Source organism: Hyposmocoma kahamanoa, unplaced genomic scaffold (assembly GCF_003589595.1).
Source record: "Hyposmocoma kahamanoa isolate Upper Pololo Valley unplaced genomic scaffold, ASM358959v1 94, whole genome shotgun sequence".
In the NCBI taxonomy this organism is placed as follows: Eukaryota; Metazoa; Arthropoda; class Insecta; order Lepidoptera; family Cosmopterigidae; genus Hyposmocoma; species Hyposmocoma kahamanoa.
Genome location: NW_020654878.1, coordinates 2,975,608 through 2,988,252, shown reverse-complemented (window position 1 = coordinate 2,988,252; position 12,645 = coordinate 2,975,608). Strand labels below are relative to the sequence as shown.

General features: G+C 37.9%; 1 protein-coding gene across 1 annotated transcript in view; it reads left to right on the top strand.

Moving 5' to 3' along the window:
- LOC113237953 (synaptic vesicle glycoprotein 2B-like) overlaps positions 1 to 12,223 on the top strand; it is a 12,872-nt gene extending 649 nt beyond the window's left edge. The window contains exons 2-5 of the mRNA XM_026474671.1: positions 7,057 to 7,218; positions 7,898 to 8,060; positions 10,982 to 11,103; positions 11,955 to 12,223. Of these exons, the coding sequence (XP_026330456.1) occupies positions 7,057 to 7,218; positions 7,898 to 8,060; positions 10,982 to 11,103; positions 11,955 to 12,223 (716 nt within the window). The remainder of the gene's footprint in view (positions 1 to 7,056; positions 7,219 to 7,897; positions 8,061 to 10,981; positions 11,104 to 11,954) is intronic.
- The last annotated feature ends 422 nt before the right edge of the window (positions 12,224 to 12,645 follow it).

Below are 12,645 nucleotides of genomic sequence, written 5' to 3'. Positions count from 1 at the left end.
TATGTATGTTACGCGATAACTCCGGTATTTGTGAACCGATTTTCATGGTTCTTTTTTTGTTTAAAAGGGGTACTTCCGTAGTGGTCCCGTTTCATTTTGAAGAAAATCATCCTCCTGTAAGGATGGCTGTTCACGCATGAAGATTCATTTTTATAAATAGCGCCTAACTTTAATTAAGGAGCAATTGTTTTAATGGTTGATTTAGCTATTTCTCCAAGGCGTTTTTCTCTCCATATACTTCGAGTAGTGAGAACCGATTTTTATTATCTCCAGTGTCAAGTCCTGTATAGTGGCGAACTAGGGGATATTTCAATAAAACTTAGCAAATAGGCGTAATTCCACGTACTTTTGAGGTCGGTTTTTTTAGTACTCCGTACTGAGATTATTATAAAGATCGAGTCAAGTGTATACGATCTAGCGATTTTGTATTGATTCATTGCAATGCGATTTTTAAGCAAATCGAATATCAAGGCATAATTGAAACAAAACTGTCGTCCTGCCGAGCCGACGATAACCAGGTACTCATTTTAGCGAGTGAAGACTGTTTCCTGTGTACCCTTGTGAGTGTGCACGTGTTAGATACTGTATCTGTCTCGTTACAGCTCGCTAATAAGTACTAGACTTAAATAATTGCTATTTATATTAATATTGTTAAGAATTATTTATTTAAAAGCATTTTTTCTCTGTATTCTAGAGCTATGTGTTATATATTGACTATAGTGCCCCAAATAAAACCCTCGGGCCGTTTTTCTTCTCATTACACGACCATGACCGTAATGAGAAGAAAAAGGCCGAGTCAGTTAGCCTGCATGCAGACATACTGTTTAAATGCAAGTGTGATGAAAAGCATTGTATGTTTGAGCAGTACGGGAATTACGAATCTCGACTCCGAAATCCTTCGACTTCACTAATATTCAATGTACTAACTATAGTGTGTTAGCATCTTTAAAATCTACCGACGCATCACGTCTTGTTTTTCATATTTTTATAATATAAAGTCAAGTGACGGTACGAACAAGTCGTGCGCCTGATGTTAAGCTACACGCCTGTCCATAACAGTTGCAGTGCCACTCAGTCTTGAATCGCAAAGATCAATATGGCACTACCACTGCGCCCGTCACCCTAAGTCATAAGTTGAGTCCCATGTGCCTGTAATTTCACCAGCACCCTTAATCCTCCAAAACCGGAACACAGTAATGCTGACATTACTACTTGGCGGCAGAAATAGGTAAGGTTAGAGATCCACTACACTACTGTGCCGTAGTCACATTGGGTTGTATTTATTAGCATCCCCATAAAACCCATTTACAGTCAGCTCTTGTTTAACGATAAATCCGGAAAAATAGTTTCATATCCAGTATATAAATAACCAACCAATATAATAAGTATACTTACTAAGCGAGTTTTAACGGACTCTGATTACAGTATAACAATGCGTTTCATGCTATGCTCCCGCTACTCTGGCGATGTAGTGCGTCTGGCATGTTCACTGTTAATTGAATGGTTTACTTTTTATAATGCGTTAAGGTCTTGACCATGTCCTAATCAAGGTCTTGGTCTTTTGTTTACATTGCGAGTGTGAACGAAGCAGTCAATAATATTATGAGGATAATGTCCTCACTACATCTACTCTCCTTATAAAATATTTTTTTTAATACCTAGTGGATTTTTTAAGAAACATAGATTACGAATTCGGCCGGACCGAAGGAATTTTTTCTAAAGGTTCGATCTTTGTATTATTAATTATGACAAACTAGTGAAGTAACTTCACAAAAAAAAAATGAGTGAATATCAATTCAATAAAATTTAAATAGATTACGTATTTAACATCGCAGTTTTTATCAGAAGCAATCCAAACTTCTTTAAATATCGTAGGATTAATAAACTTGACAGCGTAGGTGGCAAATCTGCCCTTATATGTAACTAAGACTACGAGTGGCTATCCAACTGTCACTAGGTGTGTGCATTGTGGAAACGGAAAAACCCCCCACCACCTGGTTTTACCGCACCTCTAGAGCAACCTGGTGGTAGACCAGGTGCGGTTTGCGGTGAGTGGAAGTTCTTAAATCGCCTTCGCCCTCAGATAGGACGCTGCAGAGACACGATGTGTAAATGGGGTTTCAAGGATATTAGTCAAATCCAATGTGACTGCGGTGCCCCAACGCAGTCCATGCAGCCCTTGCTGTGGTGCCCCTTGTGTCCTAATACCTGTACGAGGGAAGATCTCTACGCGGCCACGTACAGCGCAGTCAAAGTAGCAACGTACTACTAAAATAAAAGAAGTATCAACACGATAAGAAGAAGAATAATTTGAAGAAACTATTCCACCTCAGAGGATGGTAAACTATGAGACGAATGACTTTTGAGGTCGGTTTTTTTAGTACTCTGTGTTGAGATTATATCTTATTTAAACAAGCACACAATTCATCTAATGAGAATTGGTAAACGTCGTCTATATGATACTAAGGAAGCATCTTTAATTGTCATTAATTAAGAGTCGTATAACATGTATGAAAAGATCAGAAACGATGTCGCTGTTATAATTTGTTTAGATAGGTTCTTACTAGGGCTTTTATTCCGGGAGATTCCCGATCTCGAGATTTTCGAATCTCGACGATTTTTTGGCATTCTCGAGAATTGAGACATTTCTTTTCTGGCTCGGGAGTAAGTTCTAAGTTCGTTCATTCGTTTTTACTTAGAAATCATAGTTCTATAAATGGGGCTTTATAATATCTTTTTTTTTATATAATCATTGATCAGCCATCCTGATATCAGAATGGCTGGTCACTTATTTTTTTAAATATCTCAGAATATATCAAAGGTAGCAATTATTTAGAAAAGATAGTAAATAGGTAGCAATTCTTGAATATACACTCAGTGCCAGATGCCACAGGCGAACCGCCATCCTGACGGCCACAAAAAGTCAGCCTTATTGCTCTGCAGGTTGCGTGCCAGCTCCAACCCTATACTGGAAACAATTGTCAGTAGATTTTTTTTAATAATATTAAGTGACGGGACGAACAAGTCGTGCGCCTGATGGTAAGCTACTCGCCTGTTCATAACAGTTGCAGTGCCACTCAGAGCTTTAATCGCAAAAATCTTAAGGCACTGCCACTGCGCCCTGCACCCTGGACATAAGTTGACAAGTCCCAGATGCCTGTAATTTCACCAGCACCCGTACTATTACTGCTACTTCTGTGGAAAAACTCTTTCACAAGAAGCTCTACTGCTACTAACTATCAGCTACCAGCGTAAAAGTGGTGTAACCTCATGAAATGCATGTATTAGATTTAAAATTTGCCAAATACATTTTATATATAGTAATCACGTAATCGAGCTCTCTCATTGTGAGAAACCTGTGTCCAACAATAGTGGGACCATAACTAGGTTTTTATTTTTCCATTATAATCATATAAGATATCCTCCAATTGCAGTATTTTAAAAATACAAGAATTTTATTCAAGGGTAGTTCTAAAATTACCCGCGCAAAAGATGAGAAATCACCATGGCCAATACATAATGGATTAAAATTTGATATTTATATATTTTTCATTTATATTTTGATGTGCCGCATGGACTTTTTGGCCAACCCGACACTTGCAATGGGAAGATGATTTCATCTGATGGCTTCGTCAGATAACTCGGAAATATGAACACGAGCTGCATTACTATAAGGAACTCAATGAACTAGATTGCTGTTACACTTAAGGTCTGTGTTACGCGTTTGTTACGAGATCACTAATATAGTTATTGTTACGATAGATATTATTATTAATAAGTTTCATTAATCAGACAACAACAGTCCAGTTTAGTTAGTAAACAATGTTATTTTTAAAAACTATGTTAGTACTTAGTACTAAAAAATTTGATTAAAAATACAGTTGAAATTAGTATTATAAAAAAAATCTACTGACAATTGTTTCCAGTATAGGGTTGGAGCTGGCACGCGACCTGAAGAGCAATGAGGCTGACTTTTTGTGGCCGTCAGGATGGCGGTTCGCCTGTGGCATCTGGCACTGAGTGTATATTCAAGAATTACTACCTATTTACTAACTTTTCTAAATAATTGCTACCTTTGATGTATTCTGAGAAATTAAAAAAAATAATTGACCAGCCATTTTGATATCAAGATGGCTGGTCGCCACTTTATTCAGCATGAAGGGAGCAGATTTTCCAGAAGTATGTATTACTATTATTCCTAACTATGTATTATTTCAATGTAGTGATTGAAAATTTTACGAAGTGCCTGATTAAATTTAAAAAAAGTTTTTAGTGCTCTATTGCCATAATATAAAAGGCAGGCGTTGGCACTTCTTCGTAAAATTTTCAATAGTTTATATTTTTTTAACTAATGTAAATACGAAGCGTACCCTTAATTCGTGAAAGTAGCAAACAGGTAGCAGTTATTGGTAACGGATACTTCTGGAAAATCAAAGGTAGCAATTATTTAGAAAAGGTAGCAAATATATTGCAATTCTTGATTATACACTCAGTGCCAGACGCCACATGCGACCAGCCATCCCAAAGGTCACGACTATTTACGCATAATGGCATAATATAGTCGGATGACAAACATGCATGATGCACTGCAGAGACGTGGCAGCCCCAACAACATCCGAAAACTATCATTGTACTGCACTCGTATGGCGCTGATAGTTTTAAACATATAGTCGGTCCAAAATTTGCATTTGTAGAAAACTTGTCAGTATGCTTTAAAAGGCAGGACTTTTACTTGTTCACTACAGCGCGCAAAACTTCGTTCCACCATACATGTGACCGCCAGCGCCCTACGTTCCCTCTCGATATCCATGGAATCCTTGAGAACGTCGGTGACAAAATGGCTTGCTACACCCGCTGTAGTTCAACATTGTTTAACCCTACGGGTGGAACGTAGACCCAACGGCTCCGAAAACCATTATACGTCATTACGTATATACAGAAACCTCTAAGCGCGTAACTACGCAGTTGAAAAGTTTTTGAAAATCAGTTTGTCATATAATTAGTACTGCTGGAATGCCGAACTGTGATTAGTTTTAGCAAGAACCCATAACTCAAGAGGACTGCTAAACGCGATACAAAACAGCGTCAAGACGTAGTTAGGTGTTTAGACCCTTTTAGTACACCAGACTAAATAGGTATACATTGACATACTGCAATTTATCAAAGCTGCTCTAATTTCTAGTAATTATAAACAAATAAACTAGATGGCGCTTATTGCACATATTTTGTGAACAGTGCAGGCTACTATTTTATTTTGTTTAGGATTAACACCATGTATTCGTATTAGGAAGCGTTAATTTAGTAATTATTTTGTAACTCACAATGCCATCTGTGACACGCATATTTGTCAAAGATTAGAAAATAAGTTTGGCTCATGATTGAAACATTTTTACTTTATTAGTAGGTACGGTTACCTTTAGTCTTTGGTAGAAGCTAGGTAAATAGAAAAAGAATAAAGTAGAAAGTTTACAAAGCGTCTATTACAGGACTACAATAAAAATAATAATAAATATAATAGATTTAAACACTAGCTCAGGGTAGTGAGTTCGCGTACACTAAACGAGTTCCGTTTACATTGTCTACTTTGGAAAACCACTTCCCTGCCGTTCGGTAGCTCGTAGTAGGTGAGAAATGGTGACCAGGTAGTCTGGTTTCTTAGGCAGTGCTCACTTTAGTAGCGGGCAGATAGATGACGCTGTTGTAGTCTCACCCTGGGCGAAGAACCACGATTTGGGGATTTTACACTGATCTCTGTATGTATATATGTCCCTATCTACCGACCCGAGAGATAGGGTTTTCCGGAGAGGCTACGAGCTCGACGGCAAGACCAGGGTACAGTGGGCGTCCGGGACAAGCCCTGCGCCAGTGATATGCCTTTGCGAGCGTCTCTGGCGCGGACCCGGACTTGGGTATGGACTCCCTGGGGTTTGTGGTTAGCTACAGAGACGGACATGTTTGTCTGCCCCGGTTGGGTGTGGCCGGGGCGTCTGTCTCGTGAGCAACTAGCGCGTCTCAGTAGCGGTCTAGTTCAGGGCCTGAAGCGAGGAGACGCGCTGGTCACATGAGTTGCCCTATAAGTTGGAAGCTATGTTCGGACATTGTCGCAGGACACTGCGACTGACATCTCCGGCACTAGTAGAGGATAAGCTAGATATCCTCCGGTCCCTCCAGCCGCTTAGGTTGTTGGGAACTGGAGACACGTCGTTTTTCGGCGTCGGGAAGAGAGCGTGCCTGCAACTCCGGTACCTATCAGGAAATTGGGGAGGGTACTGTACGTGCACCCGGGGCAGCTCACCCGAGGCACTAGCCTCTCCAAGAACCGGACGAAGTCAAGTGACAGAGGTCTGTGACAACCTTGTACACTGGCTGATCTGGGGTCAGAACCTGAACTTATAAGGTTCCTGTAGTGTATATAGTGCATAACCAAACTACATAACCAAGAGGTTGATAGGCAGGGCACTGTAAACAAAACTTATGTAGAATGATATGGGACTGACCTCTGTATGGTGTCCCTATTTACCGACTTGAGAGATAGGGTTTTCCGGAGAAACCGATGTTGTTATTATAGTAGTTTGAAAAAGAGTGACTGAATTTCAAAATTGTTCAGTTTTATTTTCTATTTTCATTTCATTGCCAATTTCTGTCGCAAAGCAGTGATGTGAAAATTATTACGTTCGGCTTTTGAAGGTTAGAAGCGCTGGTGAAATTACAGGCACATGGGTCTTGTGAACTTATGTCTCAAGGTGACGGGCGCAGTGGCAGTACCCTTGTGTGTTTTAAAGCTCTGAGTGGCACTGCAACTGTTATGGACAGGCGTGTCGCTGATAATCAGGCGCACGACTTGTTCGTTTTGTCACTTGTCACTTGGTATTATAAACAATCCCTTAAAGGTTTATTTTTATTACAAAACGTAGGTCCTATCTTTCTCTTTACAAAAATTTCACCTTATACATATAATATCGTAATAAACTATGGTAATATTAATAACGTATGTTTTATGATCTACGTTTATTGAGCAATAAATACTTGCAATATATTTGCAATTAACAATTTCAGGCGTCGGCAGGTACCAGTACTTCCATTGCGTACTTATGTTGACTACGTTGGAAGCAGCGATCTTTGAGATCATTGGCAGTGCTTTCATCCTTCCCGCGGCCGCCTGCGACCTTGGCTTATCGGATGAAATGCGAGGGCTTATCGCTTGTATACCTAGTATCGGTAATGTATAAAGCCTTTACCAACTTTTATAAAGTTTTTTAGAAAAGGTTGCAATAATTTAATTAAAGTGTCCCTGATAAACTAGTTCTAACATTGCTGCAATTAGTGTTGCCAAGACCCTTGAGTCGAAAATTACGTTTCGTTACCTGTAACGTTACATTTTTGCAGCAAAAATTACATTTTACGTGTTCGTTTTTTTTTAATTTAAAAATGGTAACTTTAAAATATAAACATATAAACGCCTAAATCCTAAAAATAATAAGTAAGTACCAGTAATTGATTGATTTAATTTTGTTTACGCCATCTCAGAGTTATTTTTTTATCTAATTTGGGTGAGTTCATAAACTGTTTATGATTTACAATAACAATTACAGTTGAATTTAAAAATCTCAACTTCCTCAAAAGTTACGGAAATTGCCTAAAAAACAAAAGTTACTTACATATTACGCGAGAAGGTCAACAGTTACGGAAAGTGTAAGAAATGTAACCTTCTGGCAGCACTAGTTTCAAAAGAAAATACAAAAAAGTAGAATTTTATGTATATTTTTTGTACTTACAAAATATTTCTAGCTCAAATTGTTTATTATGTTTAGTTCCTTGTGCAAGAGTTCATCGTTACAATTTCATAAATTATTTTCTTATCATAAACTGAAACAATTTTTTTTAAATTAATTTCCAGGTATAATCCTGACTACACCATTCTGGGGTCGCCTAGCGGACAAATACGGGCGTAAACCAGTGCTGACTGCAACCTGCGCGTGCGCCGGCCTCGCCGGCCTTATGGCTGCACTCATGCCGAATTTACTGACATTTGCCATTTGTCAGTTTGTCGCATCACTGTTGTATGTATATCTTTCTTAACATATTTACTTCTGAATTCACTTTTCAGATATAGATACAAATTAGTAGCCGTCGCGCTCCTTGTGAAAGAACGTCCAGCCCGGGCTTGCATTTCGGATAATCCGTTAAATTTGGTATACGAATTTTGAACTCGTCACGAATCTTGATAATTCGAATATTTCGAAAAATACGTAACCAGTTTTAAAACAACTTTCAATTGTTTTAATGTTATTTTATATTAAAATACATATTATATCTCTGTTATCTATCTGTCCAAGATTTTTCATGTGCTTGTTCAAGCTACAGTACCCGGTTAAGGCTCTAGTCAGCGTTCTGATGCCATTTCTGCCCAGTGCCAAGGAGGCTGTCTGGCTTCGATAAGTGCAATAATAACAACATGGATACAGAACTACGCCCCGGACACTCCATACAACGATCGAAAGTTATTTACCTACTACTGCTATATACAGCAAGGCGCTATCTGTACACACGTAAATTTGTGCGTGAAGTGTCAGTGTACCCATCATTTTCTCATACTATTACGTTATGTGGTCAGACCAGCAACATAGAGAAAATTCTATTTCTATTCTATTAATAGAATCCTAATAATTACACATGTTCTTCTCTCCTCTCATTAATATCTATATAATATTATATTTTTCATTAATTCAATAACTAGAATAATATTGAAGATTTATTTTAAAAATATATTAAAATCACTTAAAATGTTATATTTTGAACAGGTACTTTTAAATAACATAACCAAGGTATTTGAAATTGCGTGTCCAAGTTTATCATTACGTAGTTAATTATATAGTATATTCACTACGTAATATTTATCGGCTACCCTTGTCTACTAGCTCACGAAGTTATGGCGTCTCATTATATTGACATAATAAATCTGTATTAGATAGGCCGCACTATAAGCTTCAAGAACTGGCCACTTACATAAACAATATTTAAAAAGTAATTACAACATTTGAAAATGGAACTCTTTGGCTGTGGAATACAGTTTGTTTCATCTGACTGTTACTTGTTTTTACATTGTGGCGTCATTTTAGAAATTGGTTGTCTACATCACCATGGATTTAACTCGTGAAAATTTTCGTAGTATGATTTTCTACGATTTTAAGTGTAATGTAACAGCTCAGCGAAGCTTCCCTCGGCTTCAAACTGCTTTTGGCGATGAAGCACCATGCAAGTCGACTATTTATAGCTAATTTGTAAAATTCAAACGCGGTCGTGTAAATTCGTGATGGTCACCCGTCCACTGCTGTGAACAACAAAAACATCGATGCTGTGCGCCGTATAATCAAAACAGACAGGCATGTGACGTACCACGAGATTCGGGCATCGGCATGAGTCAAATACAATAAATAGGCATAGGCATGAGTCAAATACAATAAATACTACACTGCCGTCCTTAGCTAAAAGGGCGCATGTGACATTTTTACCAAAAATGAGTTACGTATACTGCCGCAATCAGGAAAAAAGGCGCATCTGCCATTATTTTTACTTTTTTCCTATGTGGATTAGGTAAGGAGTTACCGTAAGAGAAAAGGGCGTAAGTACCCACACTTTTATGTTCGAACTAAGATAAATGGACGCATTTACAAAACAACTTTGTTATATACCATAAAAGACAACTATTTATAGCTCATGTGTAGAATTCAAACGCGGTCGTGTGAATCTCAGTGACGAATTTCTTGATGGTGGGCGACCATCAAGAAATTCGTCACTGAGAAAAATCTGTGCTATCGGTGGATCCCACACAATTTAACTGAGGTTCAAAAACGGATCGCGTCACAATGTGCAATGGTGCAATGCCATGCTTACCAGATTCAACGAAGGGGCGTCAAATTTGGTGTGGGACATAGTAACAGATAACAAAACATGGATTTATAGTTACGAACCCTAATCAAGCAGCAATGGAGCGTATGGGTCATTCGAGTTGAGCCGACATCAACCAAAGTGGCGCGCGTGCAAAATGCCTCTAAGCAGATGAGTGCTTCTTTTTTTTTATAAAACTGGACACGTGGCTACTGTTGCTTTGGAGAATCATTGTACCGTGAATAGTGATTGGTACACGACCATTTGTTTTCCGGAAGTTATTGACAAACTCCGTACAAATTACCGTAAACGCCGTATCATCTTGCACCACGATAATGCCAGTTATCAAAGGCCAGACAGACAAATGAATTTTTGAAAGTCAACAACGTTGACCTTATGAGCCATCCCGCGTACAGTCCCGACCTGACACCTTTGTGACTTTTATTTGTTTCCAAAAATTAAGGACCAGTTACGCGGTCATCGATTTTCATCACCTGAAGAGACTATCGAAGAGTATGAAAAATATGTTTCAGAGATTGTCATGGAGGAGTGGCATAAACGTTTCAAAATAGGTTCATTCGTATGACAAAATCGCATTAACGCTAACGGAGACTATTTTGAGAAACAATAAATTCATTTCGGACCATTTATAGTATTTTTTCTTATTCATTCCGGAAACTTATAGTGCGCCTCACGTCTAGATTACTCTGTACTAAGTAAATGAAAAAAGCAATACCTGAATGAGTCTCAGACATAAGTTTTTTTACTTACTTCGTTTCTTTTTTCGGAAAACGAAAGAAACTCCTCTTTTTATCCCAGTTAGATGATGATAAACAACTGCACAGAGCACAATTCACTACCTTTATAAATAATAACGTACAATGATGTTAAGTTTCGAAATGAATAAATGAAAACTGTATTCAAACATCAAAGTCGTCTTAGTGCGAAAACGGCGACAGCCTTCATGTGCGTGGTGCGGTATCTATAGGGAGAGGCGGAGAGTGTTCTGGTTACTTTTTTGTTCTCTGACAGAACTAAGGATGTCTTATAACAAACTTTACAACATCGAATGAAGGTGTTCTTTATATTGTAGTCTGACTTCTCCAAGTTCGCTGGGCTTCGCATACGCTGGAGAGATGGTACCTCGCAAGCAAAGGGATCGCGCAGTCTTGATTTGCAGTGGATTGCTTTCCTTCTTAGCAGCGCTTTGCCCTAGTAAGTATTCTACAATTTTTGCAAAAACTTTAATAATAAACAAACTGTTGCAATTAAGAGGGAGCATGCCAAAAAAGTTTTGACGTTGGCTCCACCCAAATTTGTGAAACAAATATATGCCTGAAGTTCGCGTGACATGCGATGATGTTGAATTTTGCGCATTAAAAGTACCAAATTCGTTTTAGCGGAATAACTCTAAAACTAAAGGGATTAAAAAAATCCGTAGTGACAGTTCTCGATCATGCATAAATATAATTAATTATCTAATTTTTGTCCTAATAACCTGTAGCATTTCGAGGATGAATCGAAAAAATTTGAATTTAGAGGTCATTTCGTGATTTTTATCTGTCGGGGAAACTGTATTGTTTTATGTTTCTGATTAGTGTCTATGCTTGAATATATCGTGTAGTTACTCATACAATATTTTATTTTTAAGTTTAAAGTGGATATACTCCTCTAAAATCAAATCGAAGATTAGAAATTTTTCCTCTGCTCCCTCTTAATAAAGCTACATCTTTTGTCGGCCGTTGGTAGCTTATGGGTACCTGGTACAGTTAAGAAAAAAAAACTAAGTTTCTTACAGGTGGCGTTAAAACAAATAATTATCGCGATAAATTATCGTTATAAAATTACTAGATATTATAATGGATACATTACACTAATGTAAAAAGTATGCGAAGTGAGGGAGGGTGAAGAAAGACGCCCGAGTCATCAAACGCACAACGGTTTTTATTCACGTAGGCATAAAAATTGATATAGACTTTTTCACCCTTATTCTCAACATCTCAAATATGCCATTACGTGCGTGTATCTATCTGATTTTAAATTTCAATAAGAAACTCCTATTACAGTCTTGGCTTGGATTGTTCTATCCTTCAACTGGCAGTTCTACGTTGGCACTTTAAGTTTGAGACCCTGGCGTCTTCTCACAGCTGTCTACGCAGTCCCTCTCATCCTCACAGCGATCTGGATGACTCAGGCAAAAGAGAGCCCCAAGTTTCTTGTATCTACGGACAAGCCTGAACAAGCGTTGGAAGTTTTGAGGCACATCTTTGTTAAGAATACTGGTTTGCCAGTTGAGGAATATTCCGTAAGTTATTTTTATTTTTTTATTGCTTAAAACAAATAAACACATTGTTTAATACGCAGAATATCGTAAAAATAACGAACGATTGGTTTGATTCAATACTGTTCAATCTCTACTACACTACTACATACATAATTTACATTTAGTACTCAATACAGAGTAGTAAAAAAGCCAACCTTTATTCAACAACAAATTTATTCAACCCCTAGTTTGCCACTCTTAGAGGTGGAATATTTTCTTCAAATTTAAATGGGACCATTACTAAGGTACCCTCTTTCCAACAAAAAGAATCATCAAAATCTGTTCACAAATTTTTATGATTCTTTAAATGCCGGAGTTATCGCGTAACATACATGCAAAAGAACAAATAAGCAACATGCAGTCGAATTGAGGACCTCCTCCTTTTTTGAAGTCAGTTAAAAAGTAAACCACACTAGCAATCAATCTAAAACAAT